The sequence below is a fragment of the Etheostoma spectabile genome, chromosome 8 (genome assembly GCF_008692095.1).
Source record: "Etheostoma spectabile isolate EspeVRDwgs_2016 chromosome 8, UIUC_Espe_1.0, whole genome shotgun sequence".
NCBI classification, from domain to species: Eukaryota; Metazoa; Chordata; class Actinopteri; order Perciformes; family Percidae; genus Etheostoma; species Etheostoma spectabile.
Window position 1 is genome coordinate 17,349,243 of NC_045740.1, and position 16,471 is coordinate 17,365,713.

At 41.0% G+C, this 16,471-nt stretch overlaps 1 protein-coding gene across 1 annotated transcript in view; it reads right to left on the reverse strand.

Moving 5' to 3' along the window:
- LOC116693714 (plasma membrane calcium-transporting ATPase 1) overlaps positions 1-16,471 on the reverse strand; it is a gene marked incomplete in the record, with an annotated part of 35,628 nt that overhangs the window by 16,863 nt on the left and 2,294 nt on the right. The window contains 6 exon segments of the mRNA XM_032522899.1: positions 2,726-2,752; positions 3,780-3,971; positions 4,530-4,655; positions 5,845-6,102; positions 8,039-8,236; positions 14,472-14,762. Coding sequence (XP_032378790.1) covers positions 2,726-2,752; positions 3,780-3,971; positions 4,530-4,655; positions 5,845-6,102; positions 8,039-8,236; positions 14,472-14,667 — 997 coding nt within the window.

Below are 16,471 nucleotides of genomic sequence, written 5' to 3' on the forward strand. Positions count from 1 at the left end.
TATGGTGAAGGGTATGTGATGATGTGGAGCTATTTTTAAAGGGGCGCTATGCCGTTTGGCCATTTCTTCTGTGTTTTCTAGCAGGTTTCTCTAAATAGCCGCCCCCCTCATATAACCATTCCAATGACTCCGAAGTTGTTCAGTTAAGGTAAATTAAGCACACAAAAAAAACAACATTTTAATTCCAAAGACCAAATGAACTTTATCAGGATGAATAGTATCCTGGGCCCATGAAATAACTAATAAAAATCTCCCTGCCTCTAAGGGAATTATTATATGCATTAACACATGAGTGTGTCTACTTATGCCCCCTTGTATTTGAAAGAAAGAAGATTTATTTATTTATGATACATTATTCATTCACAAAGCAAATTGGTGTCCTTAAAAGATTGGATTTTTCCTTTTTTGATTAAGGCATTAAGATCAATTAGCAAAAGATGTTTTTTATTCCTCTTCTTAGTCAACTTTAGTATGGGTGTGTAAACTTATGCAAGCCACTGTACTACCCCCCCCGAGCGATAGCCGACCCTCGTTAACCGATTAATAACCGCTATCCATTAAGCAGGCAACGGAGTTCCAGTTCACCCGTCCAGGACGCTCGGGTATACTTTCTTCGCTTCGCATCTGCGGACAGCTGCGAACTATTTGTGCAGCCACGATGTTACATTTATTGTAGCAGACGCATGCAGTCACTTTCCTGGAACCGCTTGCCCAGCTGTCTGTCTCCAACACACCCACCAGCGAGGTTGTCAGCTGTGCGTCTGCCTAGCATACTATGTGTGTAGGAAGGCAGATTTAACCCGCCAATCCTCTTCAACATAGTGCCACGTGTCATGTAGCTCTCTGCTCTAAGCACCGTCCAGTAGAGACAAACATAGCAGAAAAAAGAGCTTAAATGCAACTTACTAGTGCAGAGTTAGAACTACCAAGTTAATTAGCACTTAGGAAATAAATTGTATAATAAACTATTTTTCTTCCACAATGCAAAAAAACTAATTCTAAACTTTTTGTTTATGTTTTAATAATGTTTTTAACTGGTAGTTGATAGCATTAATCAGTCAAACTTTGAATAAAGGCATGTGTCTAAGCAGTTAAATTAAATAATGACCCTGTCAACTATCACTTCAACTATGGCAGCCCAAAAAACACTAAATCATACACTAAAATATATTACAATTTCCTCCATGAACATTTGCTGCACCTTTCCTATTTATCCCACAGCAGGACCTGAGGATGGTGATGTCAGTGTGCGGCTCATACTGTCCACTCGTCCATCACTCATGAACAGACACATCAACATCTAAGTTGACATTTTGTCATCAGGACAAATCATCAGTTTTATGAACATTAGTCATTATTAAAAGTGTTAACATAGTGAAGTATCAGAGTCAGAGTTTGTGACAGGGTGACCAGTGGAGGGTGGGGCCATAAACGGGTAGGGGGTGTTTATCTAATCCCAGCCTGGGTTTATTGTGCTGTGTTGGGTACCTTCATGTACTATAAATAGAGGTCTGAGCAGAACTCCAAACTAACCTACAAACAAACAAACTAATCAACCAACCAAAATACATCATCTCACTCTCCGTTCCCACTGGATCATCATGGTAAAAATAAACCACGCTACAAACAGAATCAACTGACACCTTAGCTCTGTGACAGAGAGTGAGGGTATCTGCAGGTGTGTGTGTGTGTGTGTGTGTGTGTGTGTGTGTGTGTGTGTGTGTGTGTGTGTGTGTGCGTGCTGATCCCAGCTCAGTAATGAGGTTATTAGTGGACAGGCAGCAGCAGCAGGCAGGAGAAGAAAGCAGCTGCCGAGCTTAAGGCCGATAATCTTCTTGGTCCTAATCACCATCAACAGAGTCAGGAGCACCTGCTGCTGCTGCTGCTCAGACCACAGGGACATCCACCGCACAGTGTGGGGCTACACGGACCTCAAGGAGCCAGGACCAGGTCCACCTGAGACCCCTGACCTCTTATACTGCAGGATCTCGGACTAGCTTGATCAGAACCACCTCTCCTAAACCAATGATCTAGTTGCCCTGTATGGCATGGTGCACAGACTGTATTGGCTTAAAAGCAACAGCAAAGAAGATCATGATGTACAGATTTATATAACAGAAATGTCCTGTTATGAAGGATGTAGGACGTGTAGCTACATGCTAACATCAAGGAAACCTATAATCTTAGTTGTAGATGTTAATTTTGTCCCCATTTCTGCTGGTTGTGTGGTCCGGTTGTGTAGTTTTCAGCCCAAACTCCCCCTTTAACTGAATTTTGTGGAATATAGTTAATGTGGGATGGTTGTGAGTTAGTCTGTGTATATTTATTACTACATTTATGGTTTAATTAAGCTATTCTGAGCTAGCCTTAGCACATAATTGGGAAGAGAAACACCTCGACATGCATTAGGAGAGAACTAATCAGCTCTGACTGTGCGACACTATCTGAATGATGACAGTCTGTTGTTTTCTCCACAGGTTCCATCCTTCACTCACAGAACACAGTAACATATGCTGTATACACAGATGAATGAAAACATTAATGGGATGGCAGCTCAATGACAAAACTAATGTTACAAAGCTGCTGTTCTTCAGCTCAAAACCACCATGAGGAAACCAGGAACCACAATCCACAGTGACAAGTACAGCTAAACCAGCCAGCCTTCACATCTACTCCGAGTCATAAACGGAAACTCACAGTACTGAAGCAGTGATGTGGTGCTCACCTTTCTTTCCTTTGTCCTCTCTTTTACCTATAAAGGCAAGACATTCAACAGCCGTTAGTTAGGTATACGTATGGAACAAAACGTTAATAAAAAGCCACACACACAAAAAAAAAATCAGTGTTCCCTTTATAATTGTACAGGCCGCCAGACCAATGGGAACCTCTACCAGGCCAAAAATTATATTTTAATTCCAAAAATAATGCCAAATACCCATCCAGCATTTCCCCTATATTTATTCTGCAGTGGTGCACATGTAATAACAACAGGACAGCCAAGTGTCTGTTATCCAAACTGCTGAAGTCTGTTGAACAGGAGAGGTGAAGAGAAAGTTGTGGGTAGCCAGCCGGTTACAAACAAGCTGAGACTCGGAAGTAAGTGACACGCTAACATTTTTTTGCTGAGCTAAACCAGAGAATAGACGGCTAAAGCAGATCGGTGATGCATGATGGTGATGGAAAGTTTGCTCAATTTTAACAACTTATGCTTCATCTACACACTCCTGTCACAGCGTGGGAAAGCCCATTGCAGTTGCTGGATATTTGGCTTATTTTCTGTAATCATTGTAGCATGAAAGCACAGAGATATTAGAAATAAATCTATCGGTCTATCTATCTATTTATCGTGTGCTCTTTAGCTGTGGTCTGATTAACAGTAAATCCACTAACGCAGCCCCCGAGGCTTTCATCATATGGAGGAGGGTGGGGTTTCATCCAGTGAACAATTTCTCTTATCTTATAATAAGAGTGTATCTGCTCTGTGAGATGGTAGAGTGACAGAAAGCCGCCACTTTAAAAAACAATGTTGATGTGGAGTGACTATTAGATGTTTACCTCTAATGGTAAAGAGCAGTGTTGTTGTTATTAAAGTGAAATATGGACTCTGTCTAAATTTACAGGCTGAGGGGACATTTCTTAGTTCTGTTATGTCTGTGATCTACAAATGTCAACTTGTACGTCTCTTAATGAAGAACTAAACAGGGAATTATGATTAGAACTGGTAAGCAGCATCCTGTTCCTCTTAAGACTAAACAGATAGCTTTATGTTCTGAACTTACTTCTCTTGTCCCTCTTCTTTTTCCGCTCCTCTTTCTTCTCTTTCTCAGCCTTCTCCTCACTGTCAACTTCACCAACTTCACCAACTTCATCTTCTTCACCAGCACCAAGCAGCGTGAAGATGATTCCAGTCTGAGAGTTCACACCTACAGCGGTAACCAACATCTTGCCAGAGCCCTCCATCACATGGGTACCTGAGGGAGAGAATAATTAGTTTAGTTTACCTGCCGTGTTGGAGGCAAGGCTTGGAGAATTATAAGTGTGACTCAATGTAAATGTGAATGGAAAAATCATTCCCTCATATCCCACTCTCTCTCATAGAAACACTACTCTAACCATAGCAGCCTATGCTTGCTTATTGGATGCAGCTTAGGGCAGAGCACATTGCTTTCTTGTGGAATGAAATGAATACATTTTATAACACATTGTTGGGAAATTACATAGAACAGAGTGAAATATATTATAACAGTTTTCAATACATGATACGTTCTCCTCTCTTAATTTTAACAAGACACATTACAATGTTGTTAAGAATAGTTAAAAACCTATATAAGGCTACATGATGAGTAATGTTAAGATAATTTCTTTGGCATTTGTGTTACTATTTCAGTGTAAGGAGAGGTGTACTGTTCCGTCTGTAGGTGTAAAAACCAGAGAGATGAAAATCAGCAGCAGAAACTGGCTGACGGTGACAGCTCAGGTCACACCGAACCCGGCTGTAATTTGACGTGAATGGAGAAGAGTTGAAGCACCTGACAGCAACATGGGGTCCTTGTCGACAGTCTTCTTGACATGATCCGATTCTCCTGTCAGAGCGCTCTCGTCAATCTTCAGATCGTTGCCCTGAATCAGGACGCCGTCAGTAGGCAGGAGGTCACCTGGAACACCAACAACACACACACAGGTTCACTGTAATAACAGCTCACCCATCCGGTCGTTACAGGTTACATCATCATTACATCGTGCCGGTCATATGAACAAAATCTTTGGTACGGAGCCTCTCCAAAAATCACACTATAATTATTTTAATTTTAACATTTTAATATTTTTCAATGGAAATGAGAAAGATACAAAAATGATCATCCCCTTTAATACTGTGAATCATATCGCAATATCAGTACAGAAATAATCACAATCAGATATTTTCTTCATATCATAAAGACCTAGACAAAATCAACCAAAGTAGCAGAAAAGGGTGGAAACATTTATAAACTTTTGTTTTCTCGTGATTATGAAATAGTGATGTTGAGATCCAAAAGGAGAGAAACTGTTTTTTCTTATTCGGTCATCATAAGAATACTACAATAATTCCTCTGCAGCTTTTAAAATAAGACAATTACTTTAAATAATCGGTATAATCTGCTGACAGTGGGCTCTGTGGATAATCAAGAAGAACAAGAGACATAAACCACTGCTGTCTTTTTTTTATTCTTTAAGGACCAAATTTTACATTCTATTCACTTCCTTTATTTTGTGGTGGCAGTACGAACTGAATGTAATATCAAATGCATCACCCAACTAACTAACCATTTAAAGATTTTCAATAATAGTTCCCATAGAACACCAGAGTTGCATTACACTACATTCATTGCGTTCACATTTTAGATGGTTTTGTCCAGAATAACCTAACAATAAATGCATTCAAACTAAAAATAGAACAAGAGCTAGATATCATGTTATTTAAAAAATTGGAAGTGTAACCCTTCCAAAAACAACAACTAAAAGCGGCTAGTTTCTAGGGGGGGGGGGCGGTGGAAGATGGGAAGGGATTCTGGGACACTCTGGGTCCAGAACTTCAGTTCTGATACCAAAACAATACTTTTTTTTTAGAAATGAATAGCAACATGGTTGTCTACAAAAACCTTTTTTTTTTTTTAAATTGAACAAAAGAAGAAGAAAAAAGCGGCATAAACTGTCAAGTCAACAAGATTTGATGTCAACTTTTAGTAGCTAACCATGTTGCGATCGTCTGTGCTGCGGACACATTACAGTACCAGAGCAGCAGTTTGATATCCAGCCATCAGTGGTACTCTGCTGTAGATTAGAGCGGGCTTTTTGTTCTCTCACCGTATTTGACCTGTGCGATGTCTCCGACCACCATCTCGGACACTTTGATCTGGATCACCTGCCCCCCTCGGATGACGGTGAACTTCTGCTCCTGCTCGATGCGGCTCTGGAGGCCGCGGAACTGCTTCTCTTTGCTCCAGTCGTTGAAGGCTGTCACCAGGACAACGCAGACCACCGACAGCAGGATGGCAGCCCCTTCGATCCATCCAGCCTCGTCCTCAGTCTCTGCATCGACGCTGCCAGCCGCTTTGCCGCAGTCTGAACAGAGACAACGCAGGCTGCAGTTTTAGTTTTTGTTCCTCTGCTTCTTTATACACTCAAACAGTGCAGCCTGAAAGGAAATGACCTCTGAGCTTACAGTACAGGTGGATTCTTAATTCTAAGAACAAGTAATAATAAAAATAAATTTATTTATAGAGCGCTTTCCATCAAAGTGCTTTACAGCAAGAATACACTTTAAATACAACAGTACAAAAAATTTAAAATCGAGACAGTAAAAAGTAAAAAACACTATACAAATACATCAAGGATAAATTAGCACTTAGTACTCATACGCAGCAGTGAGTAAGTAAGTCTTAAGCTTCGAAGTCTCTCTAACTTTGGGTGGAAGTGACACACTGCTACTTTGATGTGAAACCTCAGCTTGGCCCGGTGGTTCTGCGCTTTTATTTTAACAAGTTGGTACCTTGAAATGAAATGTTTTTTAAGAGGGACAAGAAAAGACACTGTCATATAAAACCTACAGAAGCAGAAATTGTCCACGTTTCCCCCCCCCTGAGAAATAAAAGTAAATGTTTTGGTACTGAAGGAATGTATTTATTTCAGTGTAGTTCTGTTTATCAATGAAGTATATGAACTATGCTGTAGATTGGAGTCTTTGCTTACTGTGGATATTAACCAGTGATAGTTCTTTTATGTGAATGAGCCCAATACAAATAAAGGCCCGTCCACACCAAAAACAATAACTATAACCACAAGTGTAACTGTAACAATGTGAGCATACACACTGTTGAACAACTAATGCTCTGCAAACAGTAGTGTCAAGCGCGCGCTCCACGCTCCAGCTGATACATAATACACTAATACAGCAGACGTTGCCAAGTCAGATTATAGGAATATGCTGTATGTATATATTATAATATATATAATAACCTACATGGATTTATTCGTGAATTTAGGTACATTTAATAAACCAGAAAAAAAGTCTACAGCCGCGCCCGGGGCTTCTTCAGGAAACAGCGGCGCTCCAGAGTTGGGATGAGAGCGGGCGGGCAGGCGCCAGATCGGTGCAGAGCACCAGAACAAATACATTGACGGTGTGATAATAACCTCCAAAACACAGGGGTTCACTCTCAGTAGTTTCTGTGACATGAGAAATGTTTTTAAAGTACTAATGATTAAAAATACACAAAGCTAAAGGATCGTAGCAGCCCCACAGAGCGGAAAGGGCCCGCCATTGACCACCGGTGTGAAAACATCTCTCCACAGTGTCTCTCTCTGCCGTGTCATGTTGTAAACTCAGATGGATTTCTATTGTTTTTAATCGATCAAATCGGTCGGAAAGTGATCCAAAGGATTTTGTTTGCTACTGTGGTCGTTATAGTTGTGGTGTTGACTCCGCCATCCACTACAGTTAGAATGATTTTTAAACTATATATCTATAGTTGTCTTTATAGTTATTGTTCTTGGTGTGGGCGAGCCTTAAGCCTTGAATGGACCCACATCATACGCATGTCTTCTGTAGGAAAGGAGTACAGGGACAAACACTTTCCTCTGATTGTGTGTAAGTTTGACGTTTTCATAGCACACGGGATAGTCATGACAGTAAAGGCACTAAAACATGAGTAACATGTAAAACCTGAAACTTGACCTGTTAGCGGTTACATTTTAGTCTGAGGTGAGCTAGACTGAAGTTTAACTTACACGTGTACTGTTGTTAAGACGGAAAGTAACAAAGCAAGTACAATGAGTCCCAGACCCCTCACTGACTGAAGCCTGATAACTGGGCGACACAAAACAGGAAACTCGAAACTTCTGAACATAATCTGACAGCTCTGCTAACGTCTCACCACAATGTCCCTGTAAACAAGCAGTGATATTCCAGCACACAGGTTAATAATACAAGTTTGGAACAATATGGTTCTGAGGATGTAAAGGTTTCATTTGAGAGACTGAGTGCAAAATAAAAACTCACTGTGTCTGTCACCACCGGGCGGACGGTAGAAAGACAGGGCTAGTGAAATGATGGCTGCCACCTCCAAGATGATAAGCGTGACATCTTGAAGGGCTTCCCACACTAACTGCAAAAAGGTTTTGGGCGTTTTAGGAGGGATGAGGTTCTGTCCAAACTCCTCTATCCTTCTGTCAATGTCTTCAGAGTTTCCGGCTAAACCTGCAGCAGAAGACACAAAGACAACATCAGAGACAAGTCCTCCTCTGATCCAAACTAAATTTACAAATATTATCATGTTAGAAATAATAGAAAGGCTGATAAGGCTGTGTGGTTATAATTATACAGTGTACAATATGTATACATTTGTCGTGACCAATCTGTTTTTCTCCGTACACGGGCCCTGGGGTGATCATGACAGATTAGCGACAGTTGCAGATTAATTTACAGCCCTACAACCTAAAAGAAAAGTGTGCATGTGTCCATTTTTTTGCTCACCTAGAGCTTGCTGTTAAATATCACTCTTTTCATGCAATATTAAACGTTGATTAATAGCTAAACCCCCAGCAGAGAGGCCAGCAATTGCACTTCAACCACATCTGGGGACAGTGGCGGTCTTGAGTCTCTGGCATCGTTAATTTAGGTGTTCGGGGGCTGGAAACTATGCTCTACTGATGAAGATATCTACACAGGCCCTCTGAGAAAAGAAAAAAAACGTAATGAGGTTAAGGTGTTTGTCAGACAAACACCTTAAAGGATAACTAAACGGAAAAAAGCATCAGCTCGACCTACAATTAGGATATAGAAAAACACCTTTTATCCCAAAATGATCCACAATGTACAATGGGTCGGAAACCTTGAAGATCAGAATACTTTGTATTTCTGAAAGTGACAGGACGACATCTTTGTTTCCCTTTGTGCTTTCATCCTGCAGCTTAAACCTGCTGAGGCTGACATGCACACTGTCCGTCTTCTGTGTTTTGACCATCAAAAGTTTAATGGCAGAAACAACCGAGAAAAAGTCCAGTCAGTTATTAGTCAAAGCCCAAAATGGAAACACGTACATAGGAAGCAATTCTGCAGAAGACAGCCATAGTAGGGCTGTGCAATTAATCATGTTAATCGCCATTTTGGCTCCTAACGAACACAGGAACTGAGTACTCGAGAAAAAAAGATTATTTTGCACATTACGTTTTGCAAGTAATCATGTGATTGTCTTGTATCCTGAAAGAAAGAAAAAAGTAACGGGAAAAGTATCAAAGTGTTTTCATTGTTTTCAACAGTTTTTTAAATATAATAATTGCAACTTCTTTTCAAAAGTCAATGAGTAATTGTGTTAAATAATTTTAATATTGACCAAAATGATTGGGATTTTGATTGTTTCCATAATCACGCAGCCCTAAATCACAGTCAGATTAACCTGCTTGGGGGACCCGGAGGAAAGAAAACACGTTCACACAGTTCCACAAAAAGCCTTTTTTAATTTTTTTAAATCAGCTATTGGAGGAGCCGACCTGTCACTTTATGTCTGAAATTCAAACTACCTTACAAATCAGTTTGAATTTGAATGCACTGTCCATCTGATCCACTGCATGTCCTGTTGTCCTCTGTAAAACCAGTTGCTCTCTTCTTTAACACAAACTGAGTGTGCTCTGTTGAACAGATAACCATGACACTAAAACTTCTGAGGACTAAGGGGAGGAAACTGGATTCATCACCATCAAAGGTTTTAATTCAGACTTAATGCGAAGTGCAACTGCCTACAATCAACATACAGTAACTCATCTCAACCGAGAGCAAAGGTAGCTTGACGCTAAGTCAGGCTACGCTGGTTGCATATACTTTTGAACTTGATTTTCTGAAGACGTGACACATGGTTTATCATGCCTGGTGTTTGTGCCTCTCTGCAGCAGTGTGCTGTTGCCTGGTAGCGGAGAGCAGACTGGTTTCCTCTGAGGAGCAGAACGGCATATCGGGACATGCTCAGATCCCTCTGGACACGCTGCAGCTGCAGCACGGGGACTGAATCAGGTTTTCAGCCAAGCACCTCACTCCATGTGAAAGTAATATAATGTAAATAGGAAACTCGGTAGGCAGAGCACGGGGCATGTCCTCTGCTTTCAGGTGAGTGGGATTACACTTTAAGTTAATGGATCCGCCCTCTAGCTGTTGCCACAGAGACACCCGGAAAAGTGAAGTGGTGTGAAAGATTTTCCACTGATTTCAAGCTGCTGCTGACATTTTATTCTGTCAGCAGGAGTCAAAACCCTGAAGCTGTTTGCTGAGCGTGTGCAAGACAGACAGACGAAGTGAATTAATGATGAGGAGAAAAATTCCAATGGGCAGACTGAGACACACTGTTCACAGTCTGCTGTCTGTAGGTCAGCATGAGAACATTGAGGCACACTGAGTCCACTAAGACACACCCTTCACAGACTGCTTTCTATAGGTCAGGATGAGAACATTGAGACACACTGAGTCCACTAAGACACACTGTTGACAGTCTATGTCTGTAGGTCAGGATGAGAACATTGAGACACACTGAGTCCACTAAGACACACTGTTCACAGTCTATGTCTGTAGGTCAGCATGAGAACATTGAGGCACACTGAGTCCACTAAGACACACTGTTCACAGTCTATGTCTGTAGGTCAGCATGAGAACATTGAGGCACACTGAGTCCACTAAGACACACTGTTCACAGTCTATGTCTGTAGGTCAGCATGAGACACACCGGGACACAATAAGTCCAGTGTCTTTACTTCAGTATGAGAGCTAATGAGTCCACTGAATCAACTGTGTTTTTTGTTTACCAAAGCAATAATGTTTGGCTAATCTTAACTGTGTGTATGGAAGGAAGGAAATCAATCTAAAAGAAGAAGATTGAGAAAATGATCAACTCCTTATGTGTAATAAAAGTGCTAGAACGTACAAACAACAGGACGGTCAACAAAAGAGCAGCTCAGTGTTACGTCTAAACCTGCAGTCCCAGTGACGTCATGGAGTCTAAGTTCAGCATTTAACGCAAAACTACTCTACATGAGAACACACACCAACCACTGATCCAACCGGCCGTCACCCTGCAGGGTTCAGCAGAGGTAACATCACGTAGAAAAAGATTTCCAGGCTGATCCAACACGATGAGAATCACTGCCTCCACTACCTTTACTGTTATTATGAATGACGGGACAAAGATTGCAGCCAGATTGAAACAGGGGACATTTCATACTGGTCTGTACATGCTATGTGGTCTGACAACAACACACTGCCGCAGATTATGATGACATTTAGGGCCCTATTTTTGTAGCAGCTCACCAACTAGCGCAAGCAGCGAGTTTGGTATTTTCCGGACCTTGCTTTGACTATTTGTGTGACATTATGGTGCCTAGGGCTACACACACACACACACACACCAGTGTGCACGTCGGAGGAAGGAGAAACAAACAGGTGGAGGTAGGGCTGGGCGATAAAACGATCTCGACAGGGGATAGCGAAAAGATTCAGGTCGATAACAATGATAAGCTGTGGACATATTTACCTGATAACACAACAGCCTTTTCAGCTTGCCGGACACGCCCACTTCCTATTGTAAGCGTTTTGCCGGTGTTCTGTCGAATAGGGTTTCCCTCCTGTTAAAATGCTAAATACTGTATGTCGGCGGTTGGTGCCAAGCATGATGGGAAACGCAACAAATGTTTTCTATCACCATCCCAGCGACCACACCGAGAGTATAAAAATGGGGACTCATGCTGGGTCGGATCCTAAAGCAAGTTATTAGTCCCATTAGTTTGTTTAGATTCAGATTAATTTACTTGTCATAGTTCCTTGTGAACTTACTTAGATAAAGCCAATAAAAAGACTGTTCTCTACCAGCCACTTGCAGTGCAACAGGAAAAGACAACAATCATACAGACGTACGAAAAAGTAATACCGTTAGCATTAGCTGTGCTGTAGCTTCTGTACCAAAACAACAATCAAACGTGTCGTCTCTTGCCCCATATGAAAAACATTCATAAAGAAGGAAAAGTATAACAAGCACTATTTCTTATTGTGTAGCGAAAGACACTTTTGCACAAGCACTTTACTTTGTTTGGCTGTGTACTACCTCTACAAACACTTAAGATGCTTTCTTGGCAGGAGTTTACAGTTAATGTTGCTTTTTAAAAAGGTGTTCTTACGGATGTTTTAGGCTACAACTTTTGTACTTTTCACATACAGCAAACATTAGGGGTGGGGAAAAAAAAAAAAAAAAAAAAAAAAAATCGATAAAGCATAGTATCGCAACATTTTCTGTGGCAATACTGTATTGATACACAGGCGCCATGTATCAAACTTTTATTATATATTGTGTTGGCCAGTTTGTCTGCTTGACAATCCCATTTTGCAGCATTAAATTAAAGTGGTATGAACAAAACAGAGAAATGATAGAAAATTTAGAAAAAAAAAAGTTTCCTTTTGGAGACATCATTTAAAATTGGGTAAAATAAGAAAGTGCACAGAAGCCGAGAAGGGAGGGGACGGGGTGAGGAGGATGGAGGGGCCAGCTAGTCTTGTTGTGTTTGCAAAGACTTCGACCGTTAACAAAAAGTAACGTCACCCAACATCGCTTAAAGCACCTTTAAGTAGTTTGTGGTTGAAGATTTTTTTTATTTTACAAGTTATAAACTATATTATAAAGTGTAATTATAGCTCTGGTTTATTCAGGCTTCAGTCAGGACGCAACGGTGATAAATATCTATCGAACTGGGAAAATATATTGTGATAAAAAATGTCTGCCATATTGCCCAGGCCTATGTGGAGGGTACATCCAAATGAGGCAGCACAAAGCAAGTGTTGATGGCAAGTTGTCGCCATGGTATTGGGAAGACGCAAAACTTGTGCATTCAATTTTTCCGTAATGTACTGTACATTACGGTAAACTTGAAAGCACAATATATGAAAGGCACTTAGGAGATTATCCTCACTATTTTTTCCCCAGCCTTTATTTGTCCGTGTTGACCACGCCCCCGGCCACTATCAGAGGCCCGGCTTTTAATTGACTACCGCTCTTCATTTGAGAAATTACGGTATGTCAACAATTTAAATATTAAATAAACTTCAGCTGGAGTCCGATTTACTACGGCAACACTGTTGACTGCATCAGTGACCTCTTTCCATTCTGCATACTTTCTACAGCCTTCAATATCAGTTTTTAGGCTGCCAAATAGCACACACACCTTACTGCAGATTGAACTGAGATATCAGGGTTTCAATCTCCACCTCCAAAAAGTGCCGCTTCTTAGCTGTATTACGTCTGGCCATGTTTTAAATTGTAGAGGCGAGGCCTCAATACCGAGAATATATTGGGGCGTGATATTTAAATTAGGATCATTTCCAGCCGCTTCATCCATCAATGTACGACCATTCTTATGCTCCGATTGGTGTGATACGATTGTTTTATGAATCACATGTGAAGCCTGTCGTAAGAGGATTCCTGCGCTCATATCGACGCTGGTTTCTACGTTAGTTTGATAAATAAGGGGCCACTGTGTTTGTCCTGAAGCTGACAGAGAGCAGAGCAGGATCAACAGAGGCCGCAGGTCATAGTTGACTTTGACCATCACACAGTCAACAGTCCCTCGAGCCAGACTACACCAAACATGTCCTACGTTGGTTTAACGGTGTCCACGCCATGGGGGAGGGGTCAGTGAGTCACAGGGGAAGGGGTCAAAAACATCCTCTGAGCGGCTCTGACTAAAAACACAAGCTGTATTTAGAGTGGAACGTCACACTGCCTTTGGCTGAACTTAACTTCAGTTTTGAATTCATATTTCTGGTGCTGTGATGCTCCAGTCAGTAGTATGCTCCGTTGTTAAGATAGATAGGAAGGTAGAAGGCAAGAAGCTAGGCTGTCCGAAGGAAAACAAAGTAAATTCAAGTAATTCAAAGAATTGATTTCAAAGTACTTTTGCTAGTTTATAAATCACTTAACGGGTAGGTCCAAAATACATTTCTGATCTGCTACTACACTATGACCCCCCCAGACCTCTAGGTCATCTGGGACAGGTCACTTTCTGTCCCAGAGTCGAAACTAAACAGGGTGAAGCAGCTTTCAGTTTCCATGCTCCTCATATCTGGAATAAACTCCCAGAAACCTGCAGAACCGCTGCTACTCTCAGTTCTTTTAAATCAAGGCTGAAGACCTTCCTTTTTGATGCTGCCTTTCTTTAAATGAATGCTCATTTCTTTAAATTTCTTATGCTGCACTGTAACTTTTATTCTTGTGTTTTATGTGTCCTAATGTTTTTTATTTTGTTTTTAACTTTTTGTTTTTAACTGTCTATTCATGTGTTTTATCTGTTTAACTGATTTGACGCAAAGCACTTTGAATTGCCCTGTTGCTGAAATGTGCTCTACAAATAAAGCTGCCTTGGCCGCCTTGCTTAAACACAGAAGCAGAGTTTCTCAGCCTATTTACCCTCGATAGGTGAAGTTCTCAGTCTGGTACACAGTCCGATTACATCTCCGTAGCTCTCCTTGATCTTGGTCACTGACTCTTCTCCTCTCAGCTCCATGAGGGAGCGCAGCTCCTGTAATGAGCAGCGGAACTCCGCCTCGTGGTTGGCCTCGCCACGACGGCCATGTTTGGACCCACGAAAAGAGTTGTGCGCCATGTCTCCTTCCTCTGGGACTCGAGAAAGGCCTCCCGAAAAACACAGACTCAGTGGTCAGCCGGAGGTGCAGCTCTGACCTGACAGGGACCCTTTGACTGTAGGGGGGACAGAAAGAGAGGGTCATTTCAGAGGTCTCACGTACAAATACGTGACTCTAAGGGGAAAATGTAAAAGTTACAGTTATGGCTGGGCGCAGGACACCAAGGTCATGTCCTCTGTAATGTTTCGAGAGGCTGCACTCTATAATTAAATACAATCTACACAAGATGTTTTTTAAAAGACTGATTCTGATATTTCTTTTGACTGTTTAAATTAGATTTTTTTCTGGCAATGAAAATTGCTATCAATGAAGTAAGAGGGATTTAAGACATTTTTAGAAAGATAGAAGGTAAATAGATGACTTATTAATCACCAGAGGGAAATGCCTAACCCTAACTAGAATACAGTTAAAACACTAGTATTAATACAGTACAATACAATACAGTCACAATACCAACACACTTAAGGAGGGATACAAATACAATTACAGTGGGACTGCATTGATCGAGCACATCGAGCACATCCAGAGGAAACGCTGTCTGCATCGAGCTCGCAGCATCCTTAAGGCCTCCTCTCACCCAGCCCACAGACTGTTTTCTCTCCTGCCCTCCGGCAGCTTTTCAGGGTCCTCCGGACCAGGACCAGCAGACTAAAAACAGTTTTTTCCCCAGAGCTGTCCTTTATTGAACTCTAATCCTCATTGATCCCACTCCCCTCATATACTGACAACTCTCCTCTCCCTCCTCACACCTGCCTCCATTTTGTTATCTGCAATATATATGTTCACTCACTGCTGACTGTTACTATAGTAACGACTGTTTACATCTGCATCTTTTGCACTACTTACCTTTTTGCACTACTTACATTTCATTTGCACTGCTGACTGTTTATTTATTTACAGTACCAATTGTTTACATTTACATCCCGCACACCGTACTTAACTGTAATATGCAATTACTTTCCACCGCACTTTAATTCGGATAGTTTCTGCCCAAACTTTACCTTATTTCATTAGTATATTATGCTGTTTGCACATATCCATGTCTTGCACTTACGGAACCATTGTATATCCTGCACTTACTGCTATTGCACTTCTGGTTAGACCCAAACTGCATTTCGTTGCCTTGTACCTGTACATGTGTAATGACAATAAAGTTGAATCTAATCTAATCTAATCTAATCTAACCTGAAGTTACCGCCCAAATCTTGCTTCGTAGTACAGGCCTCTGGAGAATCCTGTTACATTGTTTTCTAGCAAAACTACATTCCTGAGATTGCGGAGGTTTTAAAATAGTATGTAGATCATCATTGAAATAGATAACCAACAATATAACTGAACAGTTAAAAAAGGCCAATGTGAAATAATAATGATAATCAGACAAATATTTTTGGGTGAAAACTTGCCTCTGACGTGTGTAAGTATATAAAACCCTGGCTAGGCATTATGGTTGAACTCATTATCACCATACTTGACAGTATTTTGCCAATATCAATATACAAGCAGTATATCACTCTTACGTCAGTTTCAATAAATAAAAACATTTTGTCATTGATTTGTCTATGGCTCGTTCAGAAAGATTAATTTGAGCTACAAATGATTAAAGAACATTTAGTCAATAAGATCACACCATCAGATAGGATTCAACTGGAGAAAATATCACCCACACCAGCATTCAGTTAAGAAAGAAGTCTGACATGACTTTAAATTCTTTAAAAAGGTCCCATGGCAGGTTTTTTAACATTAATATGAGTTCCCCCAGCCTGC